Raw genomic sequence first — 13,532 nt, 5'->3', positions numbered from 1 at the left:
TAATTAAAAATAAATGTTTGTCCTTTCACTTTCTTTTTAAACTATATAAAACCACTCATAATCATCGTCAATCTTCTGGTTCTGTTGATATCTACAAATGGCATATCAGTAGAACTTGGTGAATTGCTACTATATTTGTGGCTACTGACCTGAACTCTCAATCCGCACTGTATAGCAATTAACATTTAGGCACTTAGCAAAATATATATTAGAGTGCGTTTTATAAATGGAAATTGTAAAGGCAGTACTGTTTTTACCAGAGCAAGAAAAATATTTAAATCAATTTGAGCGGAAATATATTTAGAAATAAATTAGGTTTAGTCTGCAAGGTGGTTGCTATTAAAAACGAACACTGGAGGGATGTACTCACTAAGCTCTTGCTTCCCTATTCATATTCAGTGATTACATAAAATAATGGGGTGATGGTTAGCTAATAAAGTTTTAAGAAAGCTTCTCTTCACAAAGTGTAACTTCCCCCCTGCTCTTTACAATGCTGCTCTTTGAACTCAATCTAATGCTCACTGAATTCTATAGGCATTGGGACAGATGCGTAGTCATATATGCCTTTGTAGTATTATGAGGTTTGAGGAACATTTTGATTTCCACAGATTGAGAGAAATTTAAAAGTGCACTTTCTAGAGAGAAAAGGAGTACTTGTGGCACCTTAGAGACTAACAAATTTATTTGAGCACAAGCTTCCGTGAGCTACAGCTCACTTCATCAGATCTAGAGGACTGCACGTAAAGTGATGCCCAGGCTTAAGTACCTTGCTGAATGGAGGCCTAGAGTTCTGCACCCCAGCCAGAACCTGAGGGGACCCAAATACGGTTCCGGTTAGGTTGGAAAATCATCCAGCCTGCTCAGGTGGGTTGCCTCTTAAGAACAACTCCTATCCCTCAGCTCAGCACGGTGGCAGCTGTGTCTCCTGCTCTTGCCTGCCACCTTGCTGCGCTCTATGTGCTGAGGAGTCCCAGCACCTCCCACTTTGCAGCTCACACAGTATGCAGTGGGGCAGACGGCTGTTGGTGCACCATTCCCAAGGGCAGGAGGCAACGATACCACTGATTCAGTTCTGGGAGAAGGGTCGGATTAGGTTGAATGGACTTGGGTCTGGTTTGGGTCCAGGTCTGGCTTTAAAAAGTAGTCCTGAGCAGACCCCAATGGAGGTCTACTACCTACAAGCGGCAAAGAGCTGAGTCTTTAATAATATCTCATCTAAATTATTAATCATTGAAATAAATAGGAATTGACAAAAACAAGACCCAAAGAGTTAGTCTGAGTGAGTAAAAACTCCTCCTCTCTGTTGCTCCGCTTTCATTTTCAGCAGTGATGCTATAATTTGTCAGTAGTTCTCTAGTCTTCTGAAGCTTGTTCTGCACTTGAAAGTTTTGGTGACATAGCTGTGCCTAGGGCCCTACCAAATTCACTGCGCATTTTGGTCAATTTCATAAGCATAGGATTTTTAAAATAGACAGTTTCACAATTTCAGATGCTTACAGTGTTGTAACCTTGGAAAGCCCGACCCAAAAGATAGTTGGGAAGGTGGCAAAGTTATTGTAGAGGGATTGCGGGATTGCCACCCTTCTGCGCTGCTGCTGGAGGGGGCGGTGCCCTGCTCAAAAGCCAGTGCTGCCACCAGCAGCAGCGCAAAAGTGAGTGTCGCAGGGTTGGGGGGTGGGTGGATTGTCATTTCGGGGGGTGGGGGGGGGGTAGGGCTGGCCTTATGGTTGGGTGACCACTCAGGGTCTCATGGTCAGGGGGTGCCATGGTTCTCTCTCCCCGTCTCCCAGCCAGCCCAAGGCCCTTTAGCCTCCTGAGCACAGAGCAGGGGAGGGGCAGGGCTGGGTTGCCGTGGCTGGGGGTGCCCCAGCCATTGGCCCCAACTATGCAACAGGTTCCAGCTGCCAGTTCTGATTGGGCTGGGAAGGGATGGGACTTCCTCTTTCCCTGCAGGAGTTGATTCTGGTGCTGGGTCAGACCCATCTCCAGGAGCCTCCCCTGGCTGCAGGAAGCTGGGCTCTGAAGGCAGCGCAGCCATGGAGCTTCCTGCAGCCAGGGGAGAACTCAAACTTGGTTTAATTTTAACTTACATTTTCAAGTTGAAATTTTCACTTTAGAAGTGTATTGTTTCAGAGTAGCAGCTGTGTTAGTCTGTATTCGCAAAAAGAAAAGGAGTACTAGTGGTACCTTAGAGACTAACCAATTTATTCGAGCATAAGCTCACGAAAGCTTATGCTCGATTAAATTGGTTAGTCTCTAAGGTGCCACTAGTACTCCTTTTCTTTTAGAAATGTATTGGTTCCTTTTCAGTCAAGGACCTTGGTTTAAAAAGCCAGTTTATATGGAGTGTGTGTGTGTGTGTGTGTGTGTGTGTGTGTGGATGCCCCCCAGCTCATTTTAATTGTTTATCAGTAATGGTCCAAATGCTTTTTTTATAGTACACTGAAACTCAGATGCTCTTTTATTTTTATAGATTTTACTCTTTGGAATGGGGAGGCAGTCTGATTTAAGGGGTAGGGCAGGGAAGTGGAAGTTAGACCCACAGATATCTGCATCTGCTCTAGGAGTTAGACCAGTGTGATTCTGTGCTCTGCTATTAAGTGTTGGGTGAGTGATTGATTAATTTAGCCTCAGTTTCTTACTCTATAAAATGGAAATAGGATGCTCCTTTGTAAATCACTTTGAGATCCGTGGATGAAAGTACAGAAGGTTCCCCCCCCCCCCCCCCCGAAGGAAGTGGTTTGTGTCATTGGAATCTTGACATAATATGGATAAGAGAATAGAAACCCTTTGTAAATGTAACTGGAGACTTACAGAGAAACCTTAAGTACAAGGATTAAATAAATGCAATAATGTTCTTATGTGTTGTGTTTCATGTTGACCAAGCAATAGGAGTCCACGTCTAGGCAAAGATCTTTAATTTTTGTTGGGTGATGTTTGCACTTTGCTTTCTTTCCTTTCCTTTCCTTCTCTTATAACTACTGACTGTTTCATTATCTTTAAGCTCTGCATGCAGATTCCTTTAAAAACTGCAGCATAAACTGTTAGTGTCAGGGCTTGTCTTTGTTTACTAAAGTTTCACAGCTATGGTACAATGCTAAATCCCTGAATACTTTCCTGCCAATATGCTGCTGTTTCTGCCATATCTGATTAATCTCTTGTTGCTAACAATGCCTACAATTATTGCTGGTGGATTCAGTAGGCTAAAATCTCTGAACCACGGGTGGCTAATGTGATTATTTTTTTTTTAAATGGTACCGGTTACTGAAACTGCTGTTAGGCATGTGTTAGTTTAACAACTGTTTTGACAGCTTTGTCTACAGAGAATTTTTTTAACAAAGAATTTCTACTGTTGCTAACATTGCTAACAGCAGGTGAACCAATGTGGGGAGCTCTGGCAGTGCTATACAAGTTAAACATTTATAATCAATAAGATGCTGGAAATGGTAAGGCATCAGGGTCTAGGTGGGCACAGTCCATCCCAGTACTGAAGTTTACACCACTCATCCTGTTGCAAGAGATCTGTGACTCAGGAAATGGAATCTCTGCTCAAGCGTGAGGCTGAATATTCCAACTGAACTGCAGAGGGCCTCTCCTTTTACCTATACCGTATGTCTCCATGAAACTACTGAGCTGACTGACTGCAACCTGCTCTGTCAGTAGGGGTAGCATTCCCTCTCTCCCCCCCATTTAGTTTTAGTCCTTTCTCTACAGATTCTCAGTGCTGTACAGCTTTTCATAAGTCGAGGGAAGTTGGTTGGTTTGTTTTAATCAGTGTAATTTTCAGGCCAGAAGGAACCAGTATGATTGGCTGTAGTCTGACTCCTGCAGAGGCTTCAGCACCTCATTCACTCGCTCCTGTAATAGGCCCATAACCTCTGGCTGAGTTTCTGAAGTCTTTAGTCTTCTTTTAAAGACTTCAAGTTACAGAGAATTGACCATTTACTCTAGTTCAAACTAACACGAGACCCAGGGTTCAAGTTGTGGAGGACTATGGAACCCTCCCACCCCCCCAAAAGCTCTCTGCCAATCTGATTGGGGAAAAATTCCTTCCTAACAGCAGTTGCAGCTGGGCCATATGCCACTGTAGGCAATATCATCCTACCCCCCCATTCATGAATTTTTCAAGACCAGTCTTGACACGGGTTAGGTTCCCCCTGCCACATCCCTTAGAAGGCTGTTGGGTAGAAACCTGTTTACCTACAGCTGTTGGTGTCCATTTTATAGCTATTTGTTCTTGTGTCTACTGTGGCTCTTAACTTTAACTCCTCTTCCTCACTGGTGTTTATCCCTCTGATGTATTTACAGAGAGCAAGCCTCTCTGTCCTGAGCCTGCGTTTTGTTAGGCTAAACAAGCCAAGTCCCTTATGTCTCCTTAAAAGGAAGGTGCTCCATTCCTCTGATAATCCTCAAAGCCCTTCTCTGTACTTGTTCCAGTGTGAATTCATTGTTCTTAAAGACAGTAGACCAAAACGGCAGGTATAATAAGACACTGGTGACAGTAATAATAACATCCCTATGTCTATTGGAAATATTCCACCAGATGCATGCTAGGATCATATTAGCATTTTTCATGGCCACACCAGTGATCATATAATACAATAAACTTTCTCCTCCTGTTTCTGACTAGGTCTTCAGCTTCTAGGAAAACTTCTTGGTGTGGGTCCTTAAGTTCATGACTTTGCACTATTAAATTTCATCCCATTTCTACTACTTCAGTTTTCAAGGTTGTCCAAATCTTGTATGATCTTCTGGTCCTCTCCTGTGTTGGCAGTGCTTCCCACCTTTGTGTAAATTTTTACTAGCATTCTTTGTGCCAAGCTCATTAAAGAAAATGTTAAATAATATTGGTCTAAGACTGATCCTTGAGTAACTCCTCTAGTAACCTCCCTCAAGCCTGACAATTCACCTTTCAGCATGATGGGTTGTAGTCTCCCTTTTAATAATTTCCTTACCCATCTTTTGATTCTTCTATGAATCCCATATGGGAAATCTTTGAACTGGAGAAGATGGGAACTGTATCAAGTGCTCTATGTAATCTAGGTAGGTTAAAACTACTTCATTTTGTCTAAATTATTTTCTCAACAGGAAAATGAGATTGGTCTGGCATGATATACCTTTTGTAAAACCATCTTATTACTATTTACCCTCTGTCTTTAATTACTCTTTCAAAAAGTTGTTTAAAGACCTTACATACAACTGAGCTCAAACTAACAAGCCAGTAATTTCCTGGATCCCCCCCCCTTCCCTTTAAATAAAGGTAGCATATTTGCAATTCTCCAGTCAGAGGGTATGACAGATAGCAAGGATTTTTAATGAATGAGGCTTGCAATTTCATGTGCTAGTTCCTTTAATATCCTTGGATGAAGATTATCTAGGAGCCCAGTTTGGTCCCCTTAAGCTGTTTAAGTTAAGCTACCACCTCAGATGTGGGTAATATCTACTTCCTAATCTGCATTCACATTAGCCACCTGGCTGCCTCCTGCTCATTACTCTTATTACAAACTGAGGCAAAATAGGCTGTGTTAGGTTATGCCTATATTAATCTTTAATGTCCACCTGTCCTCACTGTTTAGCAGTCCACTTCATTCTGTGTTTTCTTATTTTATATGGTTAAATCTATTACTGGTTTTAATTTCCTTTGTAAGATCCAGCTTTGCTTTGGGCAGTTCTCACCTGAAAGAGGTAGCTTTCCTTGGTCATCCATCCCATCTTCCATTCACTGTAGGCTTTCTGCTTTCTCAAACTGTTTTGAGATGCCTGTTCATCCAGTTTTGGTCTGCAACCCTTTCCAATAATCCCCCCCCACCTCCTTGTTTGGGATGCAGGCTCCAGCTAGTTTCCACAACTTTGACTTTAAAGTAATTCCAAGACTTCTCCACACTCAGATCCTTGAGTTCTTCAGTCCAGTCCACTTCCCTAACAAGTTCCCTTAAACAAATTACATTTGCCCTTTTGAAATCAAGGACCCTTGCTGCAGTTCTATGTTTGTTTATCCTTTGTGACAGGGTCAGGCCAGTTGGCTAGAGGAGAGTAACAGAAGGCAGATATATTAGCCCCAGGTTAAGTAGGTTCCTTTTCCCTGGGTAAGGTAACAGAAGGTTCCAGAACAATCAGGAACCTTCTGGAGACAAGACAGACTGATTAGAACATCTGCAGCCAATCAAGAAGCTGCTAGAATCAATTAAGGCAGGCTAATCAGGGCACCTGAGTTTAAAAAGGAGCTCACTTCAGTTTGTGGTGTGCATGTGAGGAGCTGGGAGCAAGAGGCACTAGGAGTTGAGAGTGAGAAGGTGTACTGTTGGAGGACTGAGGAGTACAAGCATTATCAGACACCAGGAGGAAGATCCTGTGGCGAGGATAAAGAAGGTGTTGGGAGGAGGCCATGGGGAAATAGCCCAGGGAATTGTAGCTGTCGCACAGCTGTTCCAGGAAGCACTCTAGACAGCTGCATTCCACAGGGCCCTGGGTTGGAACCCAGAGTAGAGGGCAGGCCTGGGTTCCCCCCCAAACCTCCCAACTCCTGGTCAGACACAAGAGGAATTGACCTGGACACTGGGTTCACAAAAATGGTCAAACTGAGGGCTGCCATGAAGCTCCAAGGCAAGCAAATCCACCAATAAGAGCAAGACCCACCAAGGTAGAGGAGGAGCTTTGGCACACCTTCCATTTAGTTTAAATTGAATTATCATCATCACTTAAGCCAAGGTTATCTCTTACAGTCAATTCTGTGAAATTCTTGCTGCTTACCAATACTAAATCACCTTTTTGTTGGTTTAGTGAAGAAACATCAACTTTTGTATATCCAGGAATATCTAGGCCCTCTTATTAATATAGGGGAAATTACAGTCTCCCCTAATCACAGTTCCCAGTACTATTAATTAAAAATTAGGTCTTTATCCATATCCAATTCAGACATGGTGGTCTATAGCAGAACCCAAGCACTAGGCAAGTGGAGCCTCTGTTACCATTCTTTCCCAAATAGTTCCAATTTCTGTATCTTAATAAGGTAGACTATATAATCTTACTCCACCACCTTTACTTTCCCAAGTCCATTTCAAGGGTTTGGTTCTGATTAACACTGGCCTTAAGGGGGAAAGGCCTACTTTCTCTCCCCTAGAACCTCTCAAGGCAGTTAGGCTTGCCTGCTGTATACTATGGGGACCATAGTGGCATAACTATGTCAGCACAAGCCCATAGCGTAGACAAAGCCTACAGTGCTAGAAGGATTTTTTCCATCGCTGTAGGAGCACTATCTACCTGAGCAAAGGCAGCCAGGTTCAGGAAAGTATTCTGTCAACCTACCAGCATGTATACCATGAAGGGGGTAGGGTTGTTAGGGCAGCATAGCTACAGTGGGCAAGGATGTGTTTTTCACAGCCTGGAAGGCTGTATCTGTGTCAACCTAAATTTTAAGTGCAGACCAGGCCTATGACAGACAGGAAACACATTTGTGGCAGCATAACACTAAGCTCAAACTCTGGAATGCCCTCCACAAGTCAAAATCTTGCCCTTGCAGTTGCAGAACGAGACAAGACACCCCTTCAATACGGCATTCTTTAAAAAAATAAAATAGAACCATGCAGTAAAGCTTGCAAAAAGTAGAAGCCAACAGTTCAGTCAGCGGTGCCTCCTGGACAGATCCCACCATTTTCTGTAATAAATATACTTGAACCTAACTACAGCTTACTTCAGAAAAGCTACGCTGCTAAAGAGCCATACACATGGCTAGCACGTTTGAAAAATTACAGAGTCCTTCAACATAGGGGATTTAAACTTCCTTGGACAATACAATATATGCAGTTTGGTACTTCTATTCTTAAATCTGCTGTAGGAGCAAACACACCTCATCTTTTACAAGTTTATGCTTCTCCAATCATCTTTAGATAAGATGGCACTGAGGACCAGGTCTCATTCCTTTCATGAAGTAGATGGAGTCTTATTGAGTAACATAACCCTACCTCCTATACTTTAAAACCTGCTTGTACCACAAGCAGCTGGAACCAGAAATCAAAGCAGTGACTCATCAGCTAAATGCTCTATCTGTATTTAAGATGTTGTATGTCAGTTACAGATTGTTTAGAGGGGAGTAAGACTTGTTTGACTCCATTAAGACTGATCAATAAACATTTCAGATAAGATGATCTCTTGAAATATATACCAGTACTGAAAGTATTTGAAAACTCACTGCATAGTTGTTTTACAAGTAATTTTTTCTATAAAACAGGAAAGGATATGTATATTACTTAGAAAATAACGATCCAAAGACAATCAAGTATTGTACCCCTGGGTGATCAAAGACAAGAACCATATTTTAGATGGATATTTATTTATGAAACCCTCAGCCAGTGTGTCAAACTTGCTTTTTAAAATCAGAGCAGTGTCTATATCTTGACATTCTTTGAAACCTTCATCTTGTACAGAAAACAGCTTTCAAAGGTTTTTAAAATTGAAAAACACTGGGCAGCATTTGTTACTTGAATAAGTTACATTTAGATTGAAAACCTACCCTAAATTTTGAAACATCTGGAGGTTTATTCATATAACAATTAGAGAGGTATCTGGTTTGGAAAGTTGCATGGAAAATATGATTATCACCAAAATACAGAAAGAGTGGCAGTTTCTGTTGCTCAGACTAAAATTTAGACTTCTTCTGGCTTCTGTTACACATGGCAATAACATTTCAAGCTCCAGAATGAGGGGTGTTCTAAAACCTGATTAAGTGTTTTTATATAACAAAGTGTTCAGATTTCAATTTGCATTTTTATAAAGTGATTATGGAGATTCCTAGTCATCCAAGAAAAAGTAGTTTCCACTCTTCTTTTGTTCCACATCCTTTAAAAACAACAAAAAAAAAGTCAGGACACTTTCCCCATTTATAAAACTCACCAACAAACAAAATTTGATGTGCTGAAATAAATTCAAGTACTACAATTAGGGGGTAAAAATAATTAAGACCAGCAACCCTGGCTTTGCCTCTCAATTCTATTTTGCCCGCTATGCAGCAAAGTACAAAGAAGGTATTTTTCACTTCATTACTTATATTTCAGGCTCTTACTTTCATTAGATAGAACTGTTTAACCGGCTTTAAGGCAGTTTCTTACCTTGATTGAATTGAGTTTGTTTATTCTTGGTCTGAAATTGTTGGGGTCTCTTCTGAAAGTAATTTCAAGCTGAGACAAAAACTTATTCATACCAGCCAAAAGAGTCTGAGGACTATTCAAAAAAAAAAAACAACACACAAGAGAGAGAGAGAATGGAATTAAGTGGTGCACAAATATGAGTTAATAACCTCTCATGATTATGTCTACTCAGGGTTCAAGTTAAATCTTCAACCAATCTTTTTAGAGGTTAGGCAGCTAAATAAACTGCCTGGTTTACAGAGGCTCCAAGCACCTGCAATTCTTATTAGAAATTTAATAAGAACTACAGTGTTCAGCATCTCTGAAAGTCAGGCCACTTGGAATTCTAACTCTGGTTTTACAAACCCACCATTAAGGTTCTTAAATTTGAAAACTGTAGTTTTTGTCATCTTAGTCTTAAGGAAATTAATACAAGGATAAAGACTTCAATTATTGTCAACAGTCCACACGTCCTACTATACTTGCTAACGCAGTCAAGATTGATACTTTTTTACATTAACTGTGTGGCACAGAGATGGACAAATTATCTTGTTTTGTAAGTAAGACAATCCTAACAATAGATGGAATTTTCAGTGGGATTCCAGCTCTGTTATAAACCCTTGAACACAGGAACATACCACTCACTCATCTTTTATATCAAGTTAACTAAAAATAATTTCAAGAGAGACACCCCACCAGGGTAAAGTGTGAGAGTATATTTACTGCCCACAGAGCAAAAGCTATGTTTAAATATAACCAGAAAAAATTGAAAACGAAGTCCAGTCACTTTTAATTATGTGCTGAATGTCCCAGCATACTATCATCCTTGAGTGCTCCATTAGGATCTTCATAGTCTAGTGGCACCACTGATCGTTTTGGCTCAATATTATACGTTTTAAATACTATATGTAATTGGGCTGGTTTAAAAAGGTAGATTTTCAGTATGGCTGCTCCAAATACCTTCTCTGAATAAATTCACTGTCTTCAAAGTAGAGCTGTCAAGCGATTAAAAAAATTAATCGCGATCAATCATATTGTTAAACAGAATACCATTTAAACTATTTTTGGATGTTTCCTACATTTTCAAATATATTGATTGAGATTAAAAACCACAGAATACAAAGTGTACAGTGCCCACTTTATATTTATTACAAATATTTGCACTGCAAAAAAACAAGAAATAGCATTTTTCAATTCACCTCATACAAGTACTGTAGTGGTCTCCAACCTTTTTATGCACAAGATCACTTTTTGAATTCAAGTGCAACCCAGGATCTACTCTGCCCCTGAGGCCGTTCCCCACTCACTTTCACAAGGCTGGGGCAGGGGGTTGGGATTCGGGAAGGGATGCTGGCTCTAGGCCTGGGTCCGAGGGGTTTGGAGTGTGAGATGGGGCTCTGGGCTGAGCCTGGGACAGAGGGTGAAGGAGGGGGTGAGGGGTGCAAGCTCTGGGAGGGAGTTTGGGTGTAGGAGGGGGCTCCAGGCTGGGGCAGAGTGTTGGGGTGCAGAAGGAGGTATGGGGTGCTAGCTCCAGAAGGGGGGCTCAGGCTCTCACCAGGCAGCACTTACCTCAGGTAGCTCCCAGTCAGCAGCACAGTGGGGCTAAGACAGGCTCCCTGCCTACCCCAGCTCCACGCCGCTCCCCGAGGAAGCGGCCAGCATGCCGTGGTGGCAGCAGCGGCATGTGGCTCCACACACTGCCCCTCTTTGCAGGCACCACCCCTGCAACTCCCATTGGCTGGGAATAGGGAACTGCGGCCAATGGGAGCTGCGGGGGTGGTGCCTACAGAGCCCCCTCCCCCGGGGCCGCAAGGGCACACTGGCTGCTTCTTGGAGCGACATGGGGCCAAGGCAGGCAGGGTGCCTGCCTTAGTGGCAGCCCTGCTACATCGCCAGACTTTCAGCGGCTGGAGATTGCGATTGACTGGGAGAGTATCCAGGATCGACCAGTCGATCATGATCTACGGGTTGGTTGACCACTGCTATAGTGCAATCTTTTTATCATGAAAGTTGATCTTACCATGTAGAATTATGTACAAAAAAAACTGCATTCAAAAATAAAACAATGTAAAAAATGTAGGCGTACACTCAGTCTTATTTCTTGTTCAACCAATCGCTCAGACAAACAAGTTTGTTTACATTTGCAGGAGATAATGCTGCCCGCTTCTTGTTTAGAGTCACCTGAAAGCGAGAACAGGGGTTCACATGGTACGGTTACAGCTGACGTCACAAGATATTTTTGTGCCAGATGCACTAAAGATTCACATGTCCCTTCTTGCTTCAGCCACCATTCCAGAGGACGTGCGTCCATGCTGATGACAGGTTCTGCTCAATAACTATGCAAATCAGAGCAGACTGACGCATGTTCATTTTCATCATTTGAGTCCGATGCCACTGGCAGAAGGTTGATTTTCTTTTTTGGTGGTTCGGGTTCTGTAGTTTCTGCATTAGAGTGTTGCTCTTTTAAGACTTCTGAAAGCATGCTCCATAATCCATCCCTCTCAGATTTTGGAAGGCACTTCAGATTCTTAAAGCTTGGGTTGAGTGCTGTAGCTATCTTTAGAAATTTCACATTGGTACCTTCTTTGCATTTTGTCAAAGCTGCAGTGAAAGTGTTTGTAAAAACTAACATCGTGTGCTGGGTCGTCATCATCCGAGACTGCTATAACATGAAATATATGGCAGAATGCAGGTAAAACAGAGCAGGAGACGTACAATTCTCCCCCAAGGAGTTCAGTCACAAATTTAATCAGCTTTTTAAAAACACAAAAACAACCCCCACAAGTGTCAAGGAAGCATGTCCTTGGAAATAGTGGCCAAAGCATGAAGGGGCATATGAATGTTTAGCATATCTGGCACGTAAATACTTTACGATGCCAGCTGCAAAAGTGCCATGCGAACGCCTGTTCTCACTTTCAGGTGACATTGTAAATAAGAAGCAGTTATCACTATCTCCTGCAAATGTAAGCAAACTTGTTTATCGTAGCGATTGGCTGAACAGGAAGAAAGATTGAGTGGACTCAAAGGCGCTGAAGTTTCACTTTGTTTTGGTTTTGAGTGCACGTATGTAACAAAGCAAACAAATCTATATTTGTAACTTGCACTTTCACAAAGCCCTGGCTGGGATGATTTAATTGGGGATTGGTCCTGCTTTGAGCAGGGGGTTGGACTAGATGACCTCCTGAGGTCCCTTCCAACCCTGATATTCTATGAATAAAGAGATTACACTACAGTACTTGTATGAGGTGAACTGAAAAAATATCCTATTTTTACAGTGCAAGTATTTGTAATTGCAAATATAAAGTGAGCACTGTACACTTTATATTCTGTGTTTTTAATTAATATTTTTGAAAATGTAGAAAATCAAAATATTTAATAAATTTCAGTTGTTATTCTATTGTTTAAAAGTGCATTTAAAACTGCGATTAATTTGAGTTAATCGTGCGAGTTAACTGCCATTAATCGACAGTCCTAATTCAAAGCATATTGTTGATATCAAAATGCACCAGAAGTTATTTACAGGAACTAAGTAACAACTTTATCAGCATGCCACATTTTAAGAGCTTTCCAATTACAGTATTACACTTTAGAAGCTTGACTAGGTATACAGTATATAATTTGGCTTGTATTTCACACACCTTATTGCTCACCTGCCTAGAAAAAGATCCCTCAGCTCATTCCTTCCTACCTGTAAAAAAAATCTGAAAATAATTCTTCCAGGAGGTATGTTAGCCTCTCTATAGAACCTTCTTACAGTTTAAAAAAAAACACCACCACCACACTGATGCTATTTATGTGTTCAGAGTTTTGTATACTGCAGTTTTCTAGATAGCAATTTATTTTGATTGCTGTGCAGTGAACCTAGTTGCTTGGGGGGGTACTATACAAATTGTTAATATTTTTACCATTAATTTAGTTTATACATTGTCCTTTGATCTTCCCTGAGATAACCAAGTTAACATGAGCCTGTTACCTGTTTGCAAGAGTGTTCTTGGATGGAATACCATCAAAGACAATGACACGATCTGCTAGATAGGTCGCCATGATAAAGTCATGCTCTACCACAAAGGCTGTTTTTTTAGCATGGAGAATGAAACTGAAATAGAACAAATTTGTGAGATATTTAGAAATAAACCTTTAAAAATAAAAGTTAATGAAAGCTTTCCCTGTCCTTCTATGTGCACACATTACCGTTTGACAACTCTAGCAGCCATCAGACGCTGTTCAGAGTCCAAATATGCTGAAGGTTCATCAATTAGGTAGACATCAGCAGGCTTACCAAGACAGAGAGCTAGTGCAACACGCTGCAACTCACCACCAGACAATGTCTGCACCTGTTAGGAATAACAACATTTAACAATATTTAGCTGGATGCATTAGAGAATCGTAAAAAATAAGATGTTAAAACAT

The 13,532-nt window shown here is 41.4% G+C and overlaps 1 protein-coding gene across 2 annotated transcripts in view; it reads right to left on the bottom strand.

The window, feature by feature from the left end:
* Window positions 1-8,328: 8,328 nt before the first annotated feature.
* ABCE1 (ATP binding cassette subfamily E member 1) overlaps window positions 8,329-13,532 on the bottom strand; it is a 32,042-nt gene continuing 26,838 nt past the window's right edge. For both annotated transcript variants that reach the window (XM_074950934.1, XM_074950933.1), the window contains exons 15-18: window positions 13,314-13,456; window positions 13,096-13,218; window positions 9,105-9,216; window positions 8,329-8,835 (exon numbers count right to left, since the gene is read on the bottom strand). In XM_074950934.1, coding sequence (XP_074807035.1) covers window positions 8,788-8,835; window positions 9,105-9,216; window positions 13,096-13,218; window positions 13,314-13,456 — 426 coding nt within the window. In that variant the 3' untranslated portion in view covers window positions 8,329-8,787. The remainder of the gene's footprint in view (window positions 8,836-9,104; window positions 9,217-13,095; window positions 13,219-13,313; window positions 13,457-13,532) is intronic.

The sequence above is a fragment of the Natator depressus genome, chromosome 4 (genome assembly GCF_965152275.1).
Source record: "Natator depressus isolate rNatDep1 chromosome 4, rNatDep2.hap1, whole genome shotgun sequence".
NCBI classification, from domain to species: Eukaryota; Metazoa; Chordata; order Testudines; family Cheloniidae; genus Natator; species Natator depressus.
This window is presented reverse-complemented; position numbering and strand designations above follow the sequence as displayed.